The sequence below is a fragment of the Schistocerca cancellata genome, chromosome 3 (genome assembly GCF_023864275.1).
Source record: "Schistocerca cancellata isolate TAMUIC-IGC-003103 chromosome 3, iqSchCanc2.1, whole genome shotgun sequence".
NCBI lineage: Eukaryota > Metazoa > Arthropoda > Insecta > Orthoptera > Acrididae > Schistocerca > Schistocerca cancellata.
This window is the reverse complement of record NC_064628.1, coordinates 62,097,258-62,118,272: the sequence shown is the minus strand read 5'-3', so window position 1 is coordinate 62,118,272 and position 21,015 is coordinate 62,097,258. Positions and strand designations below refer to the sequence as shown.

The 21,015-nt window shown below is 41.5% G+C and overlaps 1 protein-coding gene across 1 annotated transcript in view; it reads right to left on the bottom strand.

Annotated features, from left to right (window-relative positions):
- Window positions 1–21,015, bottom strand: part of LOC126176968 (protein bric-a-brac 1-like) — a 267,469-nt gene that overhangs the window by 161,118 nt on the left and 85,336 nt on the right. The window contains exon 2 of the mRNA XM_049924174.1: window positions 15,346–15,503. Coding sequence (XP_049780131.1) covers window positions 15,346–15,483 — 138 coding nt within the window. The 5' untranslated portion in view covers window positions 15,484–15,503. The remainder of the gene's footprint in view (window positions 1–15,345; window positions 15,504–21,015) is intronic.

Genomic DNA, 21,015 nt, shown 5'->3' with positions numbered 1-21,015 from the left:
CAAATTTGTTTCACCTCTGTTTACTAAAAGCAAGCACTCTTGTTCAACTGCAATGACCTCTGTGAGTCCAGCTAAAGCAAACCGTTCAGCAATACAAGATTGCACCATTTCACAAACTTCAATGTAAATAGCTTTGTAGTATTCCTTTGGGGTTTTGGAAGTGTGTGGTGAGCTGGCTTTGTTGGTTTCATACTTCTTTGGATACTTCGATTCCGAGGAAGCGAAGGATCATCAACTTGTGAAGGTTTTTCTTTTAAACACAATTCCCAAACATATTCAAAAGTATCATACCTTCCACTCAATATACAAATCAAGCCCTCACATATTTTTTCCAGATCAGCAACATTTAGATGAGGGCACTGAATTTTTTCAGTGACATCCTCTACTGAGTTCATTGCATGGCAATAAAGACGTAAAGAGAAATAAGTCTTGAATTGTAACCTTGACTTAAGGTAGCCTACACATTTGTAACCTGCCTCTGTTTTGTCCTCTGAAGAACTTTTTTTGAAACATTTTCTACAAAGTATTTCAATATTCTCAAGGCACTAGAAATTCACACAGCCCATCGAGTCGGGCAAAGTGGCCGTAGACCAGCTTGGTCATTGGCGCTCTCACACCATACGCTTCTGGAAAGTACCATCCTTTTATTGGATTCCCTTATGGAGTTTATTAAGTCCTTGGCTAAAGTCATAATATCCCTCACAGACTGAAGATGGCGGAGACTGTGTACAACTGTCAAGTCTAAACTGTGACTGCCGGCCGCTGTGGCCGAGCGGTTCTAAGCGCTTCAATCCGCAACCGCACTGCTGCTACGGTCGCAGGTTTGAATCCTGCCTCAGGCATGAATATGTGTGATGTCCTTAGGTTAGTTAGGTTTAAGTAGTTCTAAGTCTAGGGGACTGATGACCTCAGATGTTAAGTCCCATAGTGCTTAGAGCCATTTGAACCATCTAAACTGAGAGCAATGCAGTGCACATAACGTGCTTTTGGTTGTATATCCAAAAATAACTTTTTTTGTCGTTTGAATTTACCTCTCATATTCAAGGCACCATCATAGCACCGTCATCTTCAGTTATCCATTGACAAACCAAGACGAGCAAAAACATCTTTTAAAATACTAAACAGAGCTTGTGATTCAGTGTTTGGTGTCTTGTATAAGCCAACAAAGTCTTCGTTGATGATTAAGGAATCATCGACAGTATGAATACAAAATGACACTTGTTCATGAATCGAAGAATCACTTGTTTTGTCAACCATAATAGAAAAACGTTCAGTTTTCTTGACTGAAGTCAATAGCTTTCTCAACACAGACTTTCCTAGCAGATCAATGATCTCGTTTTGAATATCATGGGACGTCCACATATACCCCGAATGCCCTAACCAATCTTTAAACTCAGCTATGTCATTCTTCCGGAATTGCAACAACTGGGGAAAAAAAATAAATAAATAACTAAATAAATAAATAAATAAATTGAGTTTACATGTTCATGCCCTCTAATTGCTAGTCCTTGACGGCATAGAAATTTCATGGTAGTAAAATCTCTCTCAAGAGCTAAACGGCCTTTCTTCACATCACTAACTGTTCATTCAATTGGGAAGCCACACTTTGGTTAGTGATAAAATTTAGTTTCAGAACACCTTCATTATGCCTAAATGTACTTTCATGAAGACAAAATTTTTCCAAAGTCTTTTTCTCCGTTAAAAAACCCTAAAGAAGTAAATGCATCTTCTTTTTTTGAAGAAAATTTTAATAGATTTTTAGCATCTGCCTCTTTGCAGGTTTTGTAAAAAACTTTTTCGGTAAATGGTTCATATTCTAGCCATGTATATTTGATCAACCAAGACTTCTGAATTGATTTTCCCTTACCGGGTTGTCCTGGTTTTGGCTGGGAATGGTTCTTGCCTGAAGATGACGAAGCAATTGATGACACAATAATTGTTGGAGGTTAACTTGCAGTATCATCAACTCGCACCTTTTTGGTAACAAATTTATCCATTGCAAACTTAATTCACAATACACTAAGAGAATACAGTAAACGAATAAAATATAGTCATACAAAATAGTCCACTAGACACTAAAGTCAGAACACTAAGCTAATGTCTAAGCATCAAGGCGGCGTGAGGCGGAGGGTTCCAGGTGCTTCTGCTCCAGTCCTATTGATGGCGGCGCATCCGCAGCACAGGCCCGCCAGCGCCAGATTTTACTCAAAGGTTCGCATACCGGGACAAATTCTAAGTGTGCCCACAGCACTGTAACACTATCATGACTCGCACAACTCTTTTTCAGTTAATCTGCTTACGACCGTAATAATTATTTGTTTTAACTCATTATTGAATGTATTTTAAAAGGTAACTATCATCAAACAAGGAAAATAAAAAATTCCAACATAATTTTGTGATTTTACAAAGCATACTATAACTAATAATATTCTTAAAAAAAGGAGGGGGTTTGGGCCCCCCCTCAGGCCCCATGGAATCGGTGCCTGTGCATATGATATATCTAAAGCTTTGGATTAATGCAGTCAGGTAGATGAAGTATTTGTTGATTCCCGAAAAGCAGTTGACTCAGTACCACATCTATGCTTATTGTCAAAACTACAATCATACGGTGTATCAAACAAAATTTTGACTGCACTGAGGGTTTTTGGTAATGAGGACACAGCAGATTATATCAGACAGAGCACCAATGTCAGATACAGAAGTAACTTCGGTTGTACCCCAAGGAAGTGTATTGGGTCCTCTACTGTTCATGTTGTATACTAATGATCTTGCGGGCAATATTAAGAGTTACCGCAGACCTTCTGAAGATGATGCAGTTATCTACAATGAAGTACTGTCCAAAAGAAGCGGCTTAAATGTTTAGTCAAATCTTGATAGGATTTCAAAATGGTGCAAAGATTGATAACATGCTTTAAATATTCAGTAATGTAAATTTGTGCACTTCACAACATCAAAACATGTAATATCATATGACTGTAATATCAATAAGTCACCATAGGAATCGGCCAACTCGTATAAATACCTGGGTATAGCACTTTGTACGGATATGAAATGGAACGATCAAACAGACTTAGTTAGGAGTAAAGCAGGTGTTAGATTTTCGTTTATTGGTAGAATATTGGGAAAGTGCACTCAGTCTAGGAAGGAGATTGTTTACAAAACACTTGTGTGACCGGTTCTAGAATATTGCTTGAGTGTGTGGGGCCCGTATCAAACAGGATTAACAGCGTATACTGAACATATACAGAGAAGGGCAGCAGGAATGATCATAGGTTTGTTTCAACCATGGGAGAGAGTTACAGTGATGCTGAAGAAACTGAACTGGCAGGTTCTATGTAAACTATCCTGAGGATGTCTACTAACACGGTTGCAAGAACCTGTTTTAAATGATGACCCTAGGAAAATACTAGAACCCCCAACACATCACTCACATAGCTATTGTGAGGACAAGATCAGAATAATTACAGTGCACACAGAGCCATTCAAACAATCATTCTTCTCAGGCTCCAAATGTGAATGGAACAGGCACTTCTCAGTGGTTTGCAGAATATGGATGTAGATGTAGATGCTATGACCGGCCCTGTGTAAACATAGTTGTAAGCTGTTTAAACATAGTGCTGTGTTGGCTGCTGATGACAGAAACAAACTCTCATCTTAGATATGAGACTGTTGCTGCAATTGTGAAGTAGATTTATACAAGACATGACCAACAGCTGAATAAGAGAGGGAAGAACAGATCAGCTGAACATCTCTGAGACAGTGTAGGGTCACCAACACACAAAGCACGAGATGAGGCATGTTCAAAAAATTCCAGAACATTTGTTAATTTTGCGCCAATGGTGTGTTGGGGCGAAATGCAGTCAACATCCTTGCACACACCTGTGTTTAATGTGTAAGTGGTATGTATGTAAGGTATCTTCAACGCTGTATTGAGCAGAATGTTGTGACCCACAGTTTGAGAATTTCGAGATGGCGCAGTTCGAGGAGCAACGCGTCTGCATTAAATTTTATGTGACACTCAAGAAAACTTTTAAAGAGACACAGGAAGCCAATGGTGATGAGTGCTTAAGCCGTACTCAGTGTTATAAATAGTTCACACAGTTTAAAAATTGCCAGACGGAAGTTAAAAATTATCCTCATTTGAGACGCCCAGCGATGTCTACCGACAACACTCAAGTGAGAAATGCCAACGAAATTGTGCCTATCAATCAAAGACAGACTGTGTGAGAGAATACAGAAGAATATAAAATTTTAGATGGACCTTAGAATGCATCATGTTGCTGCCTAGTTCAGCCCATTGTTCACAAGTCAAGACCCAGAATGACTTCGCCTCACAAACTGTGAAGAACTTTTGGATTCCACAAATGAGACATGAGTCTACAGTAAAGATGTTGAAACCAAGGTTCAATCTTCACGCTGGGCCAGGAAAGGTTCTCCACATCCCAAAAAAGCTAGTCGTCAGGTCACGTCAAATGTTAAAGGCATGCTGATAGTTTCCTTAAACTTTGAGGGATTAGTTCATCAAGAATTCATGCCACAGAGACAAATGTTAATCGATGGTGCTACCAAATGTGTTGTGATGCCTGTGAGAAAATGTGAGAAGGAAAGAGCCTGAAATGTGGTGAGACAATTCATGGCCCTTTTATCATAATAACACACCCACACATTCATCCCTGTCGATGCATGACTACTGCACGAAAATGAAGTCAATGCACTGCCTCATTCTCCGTATTCTCCAGACCTGGCCCTTGCGGATTTTTTTTTTATTTTTTTTTATTTCCAAAGTTGAAAACCCCATTCAAAGGACAAATATTTGCAACAATAATATGATATAAAAGAAAATTCACAGATGATTCAATGTGATTCAGTTGGAGAGGAGCAGGGACAGGAAAAGAGAACTGCGTGCATTGTCAGAGAGTGGTGCACTTTGATGATGAGGAGATATGAATGGGGTGGAGGTGATAGAACAGACGAGGAGAAACTGTTGGTTAGGTGGTGTGGGAATACTATGTTATCCAGGATGAGGCCAGGATAATTTTGAGAGCAGAGTATGGGTGTTATGGTTAACTCCCATCTGCACAATTCAGAAAAGCTGGTGGTGACAAGGTGGATCCAGATGTCTCAGGCTGTGAAGTAGCCACTGAAATCAAGCACGATACATTTAGCTGCATGTTGTGCCATAGGATGGTCCACTTTGTTCACTGCCAAAGATTGGCATTGAACATTCAACATGGTGGACAGCTGGTTGGTAGTAATACCAACATAAAAAAACTGTGCAAAGATTGCAGCAGAGCTGGTATATGACATGGCTGCATTCACAGGTGCCTGGGAACTAGTGGAATAGGGTAAGCCTGATACAGAATTGGAATATGAAGTGCTGGATGGGTGGATTGGTAAAGCCTTGCACCTGAGTCTTCCACAGAGACATGATCTCTGTAGCAAGGGGCTGGGACTGGGAGTGGCATAGAGATGGACTAAGATGCTGTGGAGATTGGGTGAGGAGGATCTTTGGTAAGATGACCCTCATTTCAGGGCATATAATCAAAGCCCTGAGGAAGGATATGGTTTAGTTGTTCCTGTCCAGGGTGGTATTGATTGATGATGGAGGCACTCCTTGGTAGCTAGTTTTTGGGGATGGAGGGAGGACTGTGTGTGTGTGTGTGGGGGGGGGGGGGGCATATGGCATGGGAAATCTGTTTGCATATTAGTTCAGTGGATTGTGTCTTTTTGTGAAGGCCTCTGTGTGGTCTTCAGGGTAGTGGGTAAGGAAGTTCACGTCACTGCAGGTATGCCTTATCCATTTGGCTGGGTTGTATGGAAGGTTTTTTTTTTGTGTGGAATGAACAACAACTGTCCAAATGCAGGTACTATTGGTGGCTGGTGGGTTTAATGTGAACAGGGGTGTGGATAGAGCCATCAGCACGAAGGAGCTGGCATGCTGTGTTGAGGAGGACCAGATGAAGCAGATGGGAGAGAAGGTGTTGAGGTTGTGAAGGAATGAGGATAGGGTGTCTTGGTCTTTAGTCCAGATCATGAATGTATCATAAGTGAACCTGAACGAGACCAGGGGTTTGGTGTTTTAGTTTGACAGGCTACCAAGGTTTCTTCTAGATGGCCTATAAATAGGTTGGCACAGGAGTGTGCCATGCAGGTGCCCTTGGCTGTGCTATGGATTTGTTCATATACCTTCCATTCAAATGGAAAGTAGTTGTGTGTTTGGATACAGTTAGTAAGGTTTATGAGGAATGAGTGTTGAGTCTCAAGGTTGTTGGGCGAGGTATGTTAAATAGTGGCAAAACCACGGCAAAGAGGAATGGTGACGTGTAGGGAAGTGTTGTCAACAATTACTAGTAGGGACACAGGTAAAAGAATGAGGATGGTGGGAAGTGGGTGATGATGTAGGAGGCTAGATTTTGGGCAACTGGTTGGAGGTGTTGGTCAGTACGAGCTGAAATTCCATGAATGGAAGCATAAGAAATAACAAAGGCAGTTGAATTTGTGAATTTTGGGGAGCACGTACAAGGTGTGTGTGTGTGTGTGTGTGTGTGTGTGTGTGTGTGTGTGTGTGTGAGAGAGAGAGAGAGAGAGAGAGAGAGAGAGAGAGAGAGAGAGAGGGGGGGGGGCTGCCATTTTGGAGTTGGAAGAGAAATGGGTTCAGAGGAAAAGATCTGAAAAGAGCCCAAGGCTTTAAGCGGAGATTGGAGGTTATGCTGGGTTTCCGAGACGGTATCACTCTGGTACAGATTGTAGTTGAAGAGTCAAACAACTGATGGAGGCCTTCTGCAAGGGAGTCATTGCGATTCATAAGGACACTGCCAAGGGCACCTGTATGGAACATTTCTATGCAAAACTGTTTATGGGCCGTCTAGAGGAAGCCTTGGTCTGGTTCAAGTTCACTGATATCTTTATAAACTGGACTTTGGGCCAAGACACCTGTCCTCATTCCTTCACAACCTTCAAATTTTTCTCTTCCCGCTTCACCTGGTCCTTCGCAAACCAGAATGCCACATTCCTGCAGGATGACTTTCTCCTCTCTGATTGACCACACTTCTGTCACAATAAACCCACCAACCACCAACAGTACCTGGATTTTGACATCTGCCCTCCCTTTGACATCAAAATATTTCTCAAATGCAGCCTGTCCACCTGGCACAGCATATCTGCAGTTACAAACTCTCTTGCCCAGTATGCTAAATGTTGCACATGGGCCTACACAGACAGGCGCTATCCCCCAGATCTAGTCTGCAAACAGATTTCATGCCCCACACCCTCACACATCTCTAATCCTCTCACCACCCTCCATGAAACAACTACAATGGACTGTCCCCTACCCAACCCAATACCACACAGACTGGAACAATTGAACCACATCCTTCATTACAACTTTGGTTATCTATCATCCACACCCTAAAATGAGGGACACCTTACACAAGATCTTTCCCTAAGGTGGTATTCTCTCACCCATCCAACCTCCAGAACAATCTAATAAATCACTATACCACTCCCAGTCCCAGCATCTTGCCACAGGGATCACACCCCTGTGGAAGACCTAGGTACACAAAGGTCCACCCACCAAGAACTTTCTATTCCAGTTCTGTCAAAGGCTTATCCTGGCAAATAAGAGGATGGGCCTCCTGTGGAAGTAGCCATGTTGTATAGCAGCTCTGCTGCAAACATTGCACAACTCTTTACAATAGTATGACTACTAACCAGCTGTCTACCAGGATGAATGGTTACCACCAATCTGTGGCACAATGAAGCTGAATATAACATACTTTACTTCAGTGGCTGCTTCACAGTCTGGGCCATCTGGTTCTCCTCTCCACCACCAGTTGTCCTCAACTGCTCCCGATATTATCCCAGCCTCATCCAACAATAATTTACTGTTCCCACACCTTAACCCAAGAGTTCATGCTCCCTTTATTCTATTACCTGCCCCCCACTTAAATTCCCTCATCCACATTCTGCACCGCTCTCTGCCAATACACTCACCTGTCTTTTCCCCTCTCTGCTCCTCTCCTTTTCCATTCCCCCTCCCCCACAGCGTCCCGATGCAGCACCTGCCAGCCTTGTTCTGTTACTGTCTAGTCCCTGCACACTTCGCTCTTCTCTCCTCCAACCTACAACCTGCTATTCCTCCCCATTCCTTACCCCACTCCAGATTGTTGCTTCTGTTCAGTGAAATAATTGCAGTCTGGCCAGAGCAGCTGGAGATGGGGTGTGCTTAGTTGTGTGTGTGTGTGTGTGTGTGTGTGTGTTTTTCTTTTCTGAAGATTTCGTTGTGCCCATCTACAACTCAATGTGTCACCATTTTAGTGAATAGTAATCTATCATTTTCATAACTGCTGATATTCCAACTTGGAGATTACATTGTTGTATTAAGAAATAAGGTGTAAGAGCGTCTCATCTTTTTGAAGATTCACAAATTTTTGAAAACATCTACAGCCTGAACCTATTTCAACATTATGTAAATAAAGAGGTCAAGTTTAAATAGTTATACATTAACATCTTCCTCTTGTAGAATTAATACAGAAAAAAGAAAAAGATGGTACACATATAAAGGTACACGTGTGTGTGTGTGTGTACGCCTTGCAGAGGGGGGGGGGGGGGGGGGGGGGAAGGGCAAAGGGGGGGGGGGGCAGAGGTAAGGGAGAGTCCAACATCCCTGCTATTTGCATGTACATATTCTATTCAGTACTCTCACGCATTTAAGACTAATGTCAAACAATACACAAATCTTTACAAGCTTAATGAAATTGGGATTTGTAAGCCATTAAAGTTCTAGAGCAGCAGGATCTGTTGGGGCATTCACTTACTGAAAGGAATAACACTATGGGTTTGTTTAACTATTTGACCACAATTATTTTGCATAAAAGAGATAATTATCTGCTTTTAGTTATTAATTACGATTTTTATTTCAATACACGACTCATTTTGAGCCCTGCGATCTTATCTTTAAGTGACTGATCAGTTTACATCACACCTCAAAAATGTGTTGCTTCTGGTCATCAGCAATAACAGTTACATAGTTTTAAGGTACAGCACGAGTAAACACACACATGCAAACAAAAACTTTCAATTCCACAGCACAGTTACACAACATTTAACAAAGTGTCTACACGTTTAGATACTCTCTGATTTTTAATTTTGTGCAAATGTGTTCTGGAACTAGAAGTGTTTGTTTACATGTAAATGTGTCTACACATGCTATACCTAAAATCCATGTAACCACTGCTCATGATAGGTCACTAGTAACTTGTTTTCAAATGATCAAGCAACAGAGGATGAACCCCCAAGGCTCAAAAAGAATAATGTACTATTTAAAATAAAAATTAAAAAAAAATCAATGATTAGTGACTGAAGGCAGTTTGTTTTTTGTTTTACAAAAGTAAAAGTCATAGTGACAACACCTGTCAACAATGATGAAGCTTTAGGTACAATTCCGTTTTATTTTCTTATTAATTGTGTGTGCGAGTTCTGACAATAAAAGATCACCAACTCTTAACTATTCGTTACTCTACCAAAAGCAAAGAATGACCAAATGTTTGACTTCATAATCCTAATTAATCTTGTCTTCAAGATCCCCATTTAGCATTTGTTATAGATACTTGCAAGTATGTTAGTCATGTTCAAAGACTAAAGTTATTTCATCCCTAAGATTACTGTAACTGACCAACAAATTCAGATTATGATGTTTGGAACAAATAAAAAATACTTAAAGGTACCAGAAGCAGAATATTATGAGACACCAAGAGTGTAGTTCACAGACTTCCAGATGGATAATGAACTGAGTCTGCATCAGCTCATGGATAAGTTAACCAAAAATCTCAGCTCTGTTTCCTTTTCACCTAGGAAATCTTCCTCATTGGTTGACCTGAAGACAGGATTGCTAGCATACTTTGTCAATGGTGTCCTACGGCACAATCTTTTGGACCAATACAGCTAAGAGCAAAAATGGATTTATGCTAGAGAACTAAGTAATAAGAATTTTGTGTAAAGTTCAGAAATGAACATCTTGCAGAACCCTCTTCAGGGACCTTGGGATTCTTATGCTTGGATGTCATTACATAACAAGAACGAATTTACGACGAACTATAACATTCATGGTCAAAAACTAAAACTAATTTAATATAGACTATTCATCTCTATCTAGGGTTCACAACAAATGTTTATATTCTGATGCAAAAGGTTATTGTCAGACATCATGCAAGAATCTGAAAAATCTCATATATTCAAAAACAAAGTAAGAGAATACCGAGTTAAGCACTTCTATAATTTACCAGAATATTTAGACCCAAAGAGCTTGCAGGTTTGCATTGGTCGATGGTCGAATCTCTATGGTCCCGTGCCCACTGTGATCATAACTGAGGATGCTGTTTGGTCAATATGTGAACACATGAAGATGGTCTGCTGCGGAGCTCTATGTTCAACAACGTACATGAACAGTGTGCTCTGAAACACTTGTGCGTGCACCAGCATTGTCCTCTTATGGTAGAGATACCACATATCACCATCTATTCTACTTTACAGAGCAGACAAGCCTCCGAAGCACACATTCTGTGAAGAGTTGTAGACGTTTAATGCAGCAATTGCAGTCTGGCCAATGTGAACAGAGATAGCAGTCACTTGTGCATGATGTGTGCCTGCTTGTATGAATAAGAGTGAGTGTGTGTGTGTGTGTGTGTGTGTGTGTGTGTGTGTGTGTGTGTTTGTTTCCTGTCTTTGCTGGTTTCTGGTCTTTGCTGAAAAACGCTTTGGCCAAAAGTTCAGGGTGTAACAGTCTTCTCATTGTGTCTGTATGCAACTCAACACGTCAGCTTTATGGTACTCTATTCTTTTCATAATTGTTGTTATTACTTCATCCCCTACTGCTTAATGGTAGTTTCACTGTCCTTCTACTTATTTCTGTAATGCATACAACAGTAGCACATAAACATTTCGCCAGTTTTTCCATTTTCGATATACTCTTTCACAAGCTCTGCATAACAATTATCTGTCGTTTGTCCAAGTTGCTATTTCAATGGATTTCCCCTTTACAGGTAATACCCTGTTTCGCTTACAGTCTTTTGCTACTGTGTAATGTGCCTACAACACCACCAGGTGGTGTAGGATGTAGTGGTGGACAGTAATCATAATATTCTAACTTATCAGTGTAAGTCTGATGCTGGGTTTATTGCTTGAAATAAGTAGGGCCGAATAATATGCAGCCGCACTCTCTGTTCAAAAAGAGGATGCGCAAATGATGAGAGGCAAAGATTAGTAGAGATTCATACGTCTATGAAGAGATCTAAGCACAAGGCTTACAACAGCTACCACCACTACATCTTAGCTAAAGATCTGGCGGAGAACCAAAAAAAATTCTGGTGCTATGTAAAATTGCTAAGCAGGTCAAGACTTCCATCCAGTCACTCGACGATGAGTTCGGTTTGACAGCAGAAGATAGCAAAAGAAAGGCCGAAGTTTTAAATACCAAGTTTAAGAAATCATCCATGGATGAGAATCATACAAATGAACCGTCATTTGACCATTGCACGGAGTCCTGTATGGATCAGATAGTAATAAGCATCCTCAGCATAGAGAAACAACTGAAAGAGTTGAAAACAAGTAAGCCACTAGATATGGATGGAATACTATTTCCGTTTTACAAACGATACTCTACACTCTGGGCCCTTACTTAGTTTCCATTTATCACCAATCTCTCAATTAGCGCAAAATACCAAGAGACTGGAAAAAGTACAGGTGACTCCTGTGTATAAGAAGGGTAAAAGAGCGGACCCACAAAATTACAAACCAGTATCCATAACTTCGGTTCGCTGCAGAATTCTAGAGCATATTCCGAGTTCAAATATAATTAATTTCCTCGAGACTGAGAAGTTCATGTCACAGCCAAAGCATCCCTTGTGCAAAACCCAGCCTGCTCTTCTCTGACACAATATATTGCAAACTATGGATGAAAGGGGCACAGGAAGATTCCATATTTCTAGATTTCTGAAAAGCATTCAACACAGTAGTGTGTTAACGAAGGTATGCACACACAGAACAGGCTGCAAGATATGTGAATTGTGGCTGGTTACTGTGCCCCCACTGAGAGAATCTCTGCTCTCATAGACTAACACCTTCAACCTATTACCAAGAACCTATCCTCCTATATAAAAGATAGCAACCATTTCCTCGACCACATCTCCACAGTTCCTCTCCCTTTACCACATGACGTCCTGCTCGTCACTACTGATGCCACCTCCCTGTACACTAACATTCCTACTGCCCATGGCCTTACTGCTATCGAACACTACCTTTACAGATGCTCTATGGATTCCAAACCTACAACCTCCTTCCTAGTCTCCATGACCAACTACATCCTCGCCCACAATTACTTCTCCTTTGAAAGCATTAGCTACAAACAAATCCATGGTAACGGCTACGGGCACCCGCATGGCACCATCCTATGCTAACCTATTCATGGACCATCTAGAGGAATCCTTCCTAAAAAACCCAGAATCCTAAACCCCTCACCTGGTTCAGATTCATTGATGACATCTTTGCTATCTGGATTGAAGGTGAGGACACCTTATTCACATTTCTCCAGAACCTCAACAACTTCTCCCCCATTTGCTTCACCTGGTCCTACTCATCCCAACAAGCCACCTTCCTAGATGGTGACCTCTGCCTCAGAGATGGCTACATCAGTACCTCGTCCATATCAAACCTACTAACCACCAGAAATACCTCCACTTCGACAGCTGCCACCCATTTCATACCAAGAAATCCCTTCCGTACAGCCTAGCCACCTGTGGTCGTCGCATCTGCAGTGACGAGCAGTCCCTCTCTAAATATACCGAGGGTCTCACTGAAGCCTTCACTGACCATAATTATCCTCTCACACTTGTACAAAAACAAATCTCTCATGCTTATCTTTCCAGTCTCCCACCAGCTCCTAAAGTCCAACAGTCCGGCCACAGAGAAGCATTCCCCTCGTAACTCAGTACCATCGGGGACTGGAGCAACTGAATTACATTCTCCGTCAGGGTTTCGATTACTTCTCGTCATGCCCTGAAATGAGAAATGTCCTACCCACTAACCTTCCCAACCCTCCCATCGTGGTATTCCGCCGTCCACCGAACCTACACAATATACTCGTCCATCCTTACACAACCCCTGCTCCCAATCCCTTACCTCATGGCTCATATCCCTGCAATAGACCTACATGCAAGACCTGTCCCGTACATCCTCCTACCACCACCTACTCCAGTCCGGTCACTAACATTACCTATCACATCAAAGGCAGGGCTACCTATGAAACCAGTCATGTGATCTACAAGCTAAGCTGCAAGCACTGTGCTGCATTCTATGTAGGCACGACAACCAACAAGCTGTCTGTCCGCACAAATGGCCACCGACAAACTGTGGCCAAAAAAACAAGTGGACCACCCTGTTGCCGAACACATTGCTAAACATGATACCCTTCATCTCATTGACTGCTTCACAGCCTGTGCCATACGGATCCTTCCCACCGACACCAGCTTTTCTGAATTGCGTAGGTGGGAACTTTCCCTGCAATATATCCAATGTTCCCGTAACCCTCCTGCCCTCAACCTTCATTAGTCACTGTCCTCAGCCATCCAGCCCCCTCCCTGTTCCCATTCCAGCACTACACAGCCGTCATTTCACCGCCACACCAAGTCTTTTAATTTCTTTCCTTTCTGCTACTTATGCCCTCCGCACCTTCTCTCTTACCCTCCGTCTAAACTGCAACACTTCACTGTCCGCCACTCCAACCATACTACCCCTCCCCCTCCCTGCCCCAGCCTCCTCCTTACCCCCCATCTAGTCGCCACTCCCATCACGCACTGGTGCTGCAGCTCGCAGTGTAGTTTCCGCTCTCTGAGACTGCAAAATATGTATCTCTGCTACACGGAAAGAAGCAACTTTCCTTCTCTCGTATTGTTACATTCCATCCCGGATTTTCCATTGTTCGAAAATGAAAATTAATGTGGACGAATAGGAAAAACAAACCAGTAATGTTCGGATACAGCGTTAGTATTGTCCCGCTTGACGCAGTCACGGCATTTAAATTTCTGGGCATAATTTTGCATCAAATTTTTACAGCGAAATCAGAAATCTTCTGTCAGATGATAAAATGCCACGAAAAGCAAAAGTGACTATGTACCACACTTACCAATGCTTAAGTATGGTTTAGAAACATGTACCCACTAAACAAAGACATCAGCAGAATTGAGACAACAGAAGTGAGATTTATTAGAACTATGAATCAAACAACTAGAAAGGACAAAACCAGGAATGAGGTGAATAGAAAAGTAGCTGGTAATGAGGTTCCTGTTACCACTATTATAAAGAAATGCATGCTTCAGTGGTATCAGCAGGTAATGGGCCTGAACAGTGAAAGCTCTGCCAACGTGAACCTAGTAGGAAGAAGACCACGGGGAAGACCAAGAAAATGCTGGACAGAAGTCTCTATAGAAGTAAGATTAGATGTGGAGAAGAAAGGACACAAATGGGAAGTTTTCCTGCAACAAATATGTATGGAAACAGAAGGAGATGGTGAGCACTTGTATACCACACCCAGGAAACTGGAGTTGGAAAATAATAATGATGATGATGAAGAACATTGCAGTGCGATATGAAATGGAACGAGCATGTGAGGGTTGTGGTAGGGAAGGTGAATGGCCTACTTCAGCTAATTTCGAGAATTTTAGGAAAGTGTTGTTCATGAGGCTACATACAGGACGCTAGTGCTACCTATTTTTGAGTTCTTCTCAAGTGTTTCGGATCCGCACCCCATCGGATTGAAAGACAACCTCAAAACAATTCAGATGTGAGCTGCTAGATCTGTTACCGGTAGGTTAGATCATCATGCAGGTGTTACAGACATGCTCTGGAGCTCAAGTCGGAATCCTCTAGCAAGCAGACATTCATTTTGAAGAACTAGAGAACTGGCATTTGATGCTGACTGCAGAACATCCCTATCGTTGCCAACACGTATTTCACATAGGAACCGAGAAGATAAGATACAAGAATTAACGCTAATATGGGGGCATACAGACAGTCGTTTTTCCCTCGCTCGATCTGTGAGGGGAACAGGAAAGGAAACAAATAATTGTGGTACAGAGTACTGTGCCCCACGCACCGTATGGTGGCTTGCCGAGTGTGTATGTAGATGAAACAACCTATTTAGGATTATGAATTTGCATCAACTGCTAAAACCCAGTAAATTAAACCAAAAGCCAAGATATAAGCATTTCCCTATATTATCAGCACTACATCTGATTGCATCAAATATTTATGAACTACTTTAAAAGGAAGCTGAACAAAAAGTGAACAACTTACCTTATGTGCTTTCAGAGATGAATCATTGCAAGCAAGAGTAACATCAACAAATGCCTCATTTCGCAACAGCTGATGGAATACCGATGTCATATTTGACTGATAGTTGTTCCAGCGAAGGCAGTAATGTTGACCTGCCATGCTGAACACAACAGCAGTCACTGTAACATGGAGAAGTATTACAAGTTAGTTTATTCAATTATTATTTACTAACTTAACAGTTCAGCTGGACGATTCTCTAAACAATCTCTGAGACAATGCCTGTAGTGTTGTCTTGCACAGTGCACTCTGAAAAGTGAATCAGACACCAAGCTAGGCAAAAAGTCTGCTCCGTGATCAACATAAGCTTCATCTGACAAGAAAATTAATACAAATGAACTGTTGCATTTTTGTTTTGTTTTTACATAACATCCTAATTCAATGCAAAGAAATTTAAGCTTCTCATTGCATTTCTGTGCAAACACCACATCTCAAAAGTGATTATTTCCATGACTGTAAACATTATTTTTTCACATGTTTTCATTTCCATAACACATAACTATGAAAAACCCATTTTATGTACACATAATGTGCACCAATACATCTTATTTTATTGTACTTGAAAGTCTTAACCTAACATCAATGTTACTGCATAAATGACATTATGTTTGGTAGTTTACATTTCTACAACATTTACTATTAGAGCTGTACCAAAGTTTAGGGAAGGAATTATCAACAAAGTACAACAAACTAAATATACAACTGGTGAAACAATTTTTCCTAACAAGGTATCACACATCATATGACAAGCCACATGAAAAAGCTCGAAGTTCCAAAGGAGTGTAATCAGACACAGAAGAAAGATTATGGGCTTAACAGGACTAAACTACCTGGTTATTGAGTCCGTCAATTCACAGGGAATAGGACAATTGACAGCTGCAGGGTCTGTGACCATGTCACTGTGGTTGAAAATGTATGTGACAGAACTAAAAAGTGAGATAAAACCCAGGTAGCTAAAACTGTATCCAGTCACCGAAGGATACACCCAGTACAGTCAGTACAACTAAAATGGGGCGAGAAATTAAAATGGATTGAGAAAATACAGACTGTACAGACCGGAGAGCTGATCACCTTAAAACGTAACTAGATAGACAAAAATCTACTCATGAAGTGGCAGCGGAAGAAAACTCATATAAAAGTACTGGAAATGCACACTTTCAGAGCCAGTGACTTCGTCTCGTGGCAGAAGGGTTGAAGTGAAAGGAAAAGGGATGAAAGAAGAGGAGTGTCAAGGTTTAGGAGATGGGAAGAGTTACAGAAAAGTTGCCAAGAACCCCGGGTCAGGGGAGACTTATCAAGCAGGATAAGAAGGAAAGACTGACCCTCGGGACTGCACTGGATGAGATTCAAAAATCTGAGAGCTTGATGGTAGAACATAGGGTAAAAATCATGATGGTTACTGACAAACCTGGAGCAAAAATTAACAAGAGTGGAAAGCTATAAATGCACTGTACTTGGTAGAAAGGCGAGGGGAGGGAAGAGGAGGGGAGGGGTGGGGGCAACTGACAACTAAAAAAATAAAAGATATAGAAAATTAAAAGGGAGTGAGGAACAGAGACAGTTATTAAAAATATATGCTGACACAAAACAAACTAAAGTAAATTGAAATCAGTTGGATGGCAAGAACAAAGCATATGTTGCAACGCCAGTTCCAGTCCCTTGCCTTTATACCTCTTCCCTTACCTCCCCTCCTGCCAGGAGAAGGAGCCACAGGCTCTGAAAGCTTCCACACTTCTATTACTATTGTATGAATTTCTCCTGCTTAGTAAACAGATTTTTTAATGTATCCAATTATTTAGCCTGAGGCCACTGTAGGGAACACCGCAGCAAGAGGTACTCCCCCCAACAACTATCACTGACATCAAACGTGGACATGCATTAAATTTTGTTATACATTTTTCCTCAGAAAATGTAAGACTTCCGTAGCTGCTAACCCATCTTTCACTAATATCTGAGGTAGTGAGGTTGATTGCTTCTCAGGTTAGCCTGCAGGGCACACAGCGACAATGTGAGTGATCACAAGGTCACTGCCGTAGCTGCACTGTGGGGGAGAGTCCTTCTGATGCAAAAGGAACTCGTGGGTAAGACTGGAGTAACCAATATGCAGTCAGCAAAGTACTAGGACATCTTTCTGAGAGGCCTGAAGAGAAGTATGCCAGGCCTTGGTGGTCCCCTTGATCACTCTCAGTCAATAAGCTGATCATGGTAACCTCCCACTGCATATCCCAGGATTTCAACATCTGATGTTGCAATTGCAATCTTAAGTCACTGTCTGGTACCCCGAGCTCAAGTTCATCTCCTGTAGTTGCTTCTTTAGCTACCGTATTTACTCGAATCTAAGCCGCACTTTTTTTCCAGTTTTCGTAATCCAAAAAACCACCTGCAGCTTAGAATCGAGTGCAAAGCAAGCGGAAGTTATGAAAAATGTTGGTACGTGCCGCCACAATTAACTTCTGCTGTCGAATATATGTAGTGCTACGCAGGCATGCTTTGTAGGCACAAAGATAAATACTGGCGCCAAAACCTCTGCGTCAGTAAATAAAAAAAAAAAAAAAAAAAAAAAAAAAAAAAAAAGTGGAAGACGAGCTTTTTTTTCCTCCGCCGCGAGTTGCGACCACTGCATTTTCATACATTATCCAACGAAGTAAATACAAATTCTGTATTGTTCGTCTTCGAATGTAGCACAATTTCAGTGTACTACGAAAATCTGACTGGCAAGACTGTTTGGGATGTTTGTCAATATGGCCAACTCTATGTTCTGAATTTTTTCCTATCTGTGAGAAGAGATGGTTGTTAATAGGAACCTGATGAAGTTTGAATCACATACAGTATTCTCTTCACCATAAGAATAATACGAATATAAACATTTTGCCATGTACTCTTTCGTGTTTGCTGCTATCTAATTTAAATCCTGTCTGCCTAATAAACTACAAAACTAGAGTGAGACAACAGCAAACGCGGAAGAATATACATATTGTGTCACGTTTATATTCGTATTATTCTTATGCCTAATAGTGATACAGTCAGAAATGAAGCACGGCAAGTGACTAGATTTTTAAATCTAAGATGACTCTAATTTCTGTGCAGAATTTGATGTAATAAAGAAGCGGCCACAAAGATTTTCAAACGGAGAAAAATTTTCTCCTAACTCTCATTCAGAACATGTTCTATCATACGCAGTCTATTATTTGATTCTTGTTGATCATTATCAAAGAAAGCAGCAGTGTAAGTAACAACAAATACCAGTCTCTTGCGATTGTTTCGCTAATGAGACGATTCCTCTTTTCTTTTTCTTTTAATTGTACGCGGCGGTAGCACGCACAAAAGCAAGCCATGCCGCGAGCAGCAGCAGGCCGTAGACACGCACTATCAGAATGCGACAAACAATACATGACACAGTGCAGTAATGCATTTTCAGCTTGAGAGTGACGCAAACACCTATAACAAAGAAAACGGCACTTATCAGATCAAAGCAAAATAAACAATCGATTCAAACCAGACAAAGCACGTGAAAAAGGAAGGGTACCCGTATAAATACGAACGGAGCGCCTGACGCATAGCAATGGCTACGTGGTAAAGCCGTAACTGCTAAGCTTACGACTCGAACCAAACTACTGTAGCTGTATCGTCATTCATTCGACCTAAATTGTGTCGAATATTACAATGGACCAATTTTGTTTCGATTTGGAGGTGCGGCCTAAAACTTTTCTCTTCCTTTGAATTTCGAGTCTCAAATTTCAGGTGCGGCTTAGATTCGGGAAATTTTTTTTCCCTTTATTTCAAGTCTCATTTTTCAGGTGCGGCTTAGATTAGAGTGCGGCTTAGATTCGAGTAAATACGGTAATTTGTCAGCAAGTTCATTTCCTGGAGAACCCAAGTGGCTCAGTGTCCAGATGAACGTTACTGTCATTCCAGAGCTGTAGAGGTCAACCAACATGTTTTGGATGTTAGAGACCATAAGTTTTTTGTTTTGGAATCAGATGGAGTCACTACAAACCTGGTTAAGTCCTTTGTGGCAAAAGTTTTAATGTACTGCAGAGCTCTTGATATGGTGACCGACTCTGCAGTGTGTACAATGCATGCACTTGGCAGAGAATACTTCTCATGCCCACTTGCAAGTGCAAAAGCAAAACCGACTCTGTCGTTGACTTTTGATCCGTCTGTATAAATTTGAATAGTCATGGCGAACCAAATGGAACAAGCATCTGAGAGTGATGGGATTAGTGCTTTTCTTAGGTCCATCCAAACAGTGGCACTATGTCAACACAGGTAGGATTGTGGATGCTGAGGAGGAACTCTGAACACACACCAGAGGAGTCAGTTGGAAGTCCTTGCACTGAGCTTCCAGTTGTATCCCATCCGGTCTACCTATTTTTGAGCAATTCATAAACAGCCTGAACTGTTGATTGTGAAGCAGAGTCGAGTATCACAGATGAGTAGGCATCTCAAAGACTGTAGGCATCTCAAAGACTGTGACTGCATAATTTGCCATGTGTTGCTGGCATCTGACCCCTCAATGATGGGACACCTGGTTACACCAGGAGGCTGGATATAGGGCTTCTATGGAAGGCTCCACTTGCCAACCATACAGCACTGTGGTGGAAAAGGTCTAACAAGCTCAGTATAGATGGTTTTACTGACCTGTAGGCAAACTGTGAGTAGCCAAGTTGGGATACAATCTAAACATTACAAAAAACACAGAACTGTGCAGGTAGCGCCCCAGAAGCTGCTGCTGAGAAATCTGAAGGTATTAAGCTTCCTCATGCAATATGCCTTGAGCTGGTGTACATGTGGTAACCACGTAAGCTTAGTGTGAAATAAAAGTCTTAAAAATGTGAAAGTTTCAATGAATTCAACCAGCTGGTTCCTAATGTATAGACCTGGGCATGGATGCACAATTCTGTGTTGAGAAAAGTGCACGAAGCTATTTTTGATGTGAAAAATTTGATACTCATGATTCAGGGCCTAATTATGTGCTTTTGTATGGCCCATCAAGTTGGTGCTCTGTGGTGCACAATAATGGAGAGCTATAACACTGATGATAAGATTGTTGGTCCCCAAGCAGTCATGATACCACTCATTGCAATGGTAAAAAGGGTTACACTAGCAGCCATACCTGAGAGACTCAGTTTCCTGTAGGTATTGGTTGCTGAAGTTTGAACCTATCCAGACTCAGGATTGTCAGAGGGAGAGAAAATTCTGGACAAGAATGGGTAAACAGCCCCAGAAGCCCCACTTGTGCAGTTTAGACAGGATATGGTGGCACCAGGTGGTACTGTGTGCCTTCTATAGATCAAAGAATACAGTATTTGAATGTGGGTGACATGCAAATCATTGTGCATGCAGATTCCGTATAAATCAGTTGGCCTATGGTGGATGATCAATTGGCCTATGGTGGACCAGAATGCCCGAAATTTAATTTTAAATTGTGATAAATGTTCTTTGGCTTCCATGCAATAACACATCGTCGCTTGAGCATTCTTTCAAATAACTTACACGGCCCATTCATAAGAGAGACTGGTCAATAGTTAGTCAAAATTTGACAATCTTGTCCCTGTTTCAGGGTATCTGTCACTGTGAGTGAAGTTCAAGTTCCCACAAAATGCAAATGAAAAAACTTAGGATGTGTTTTAT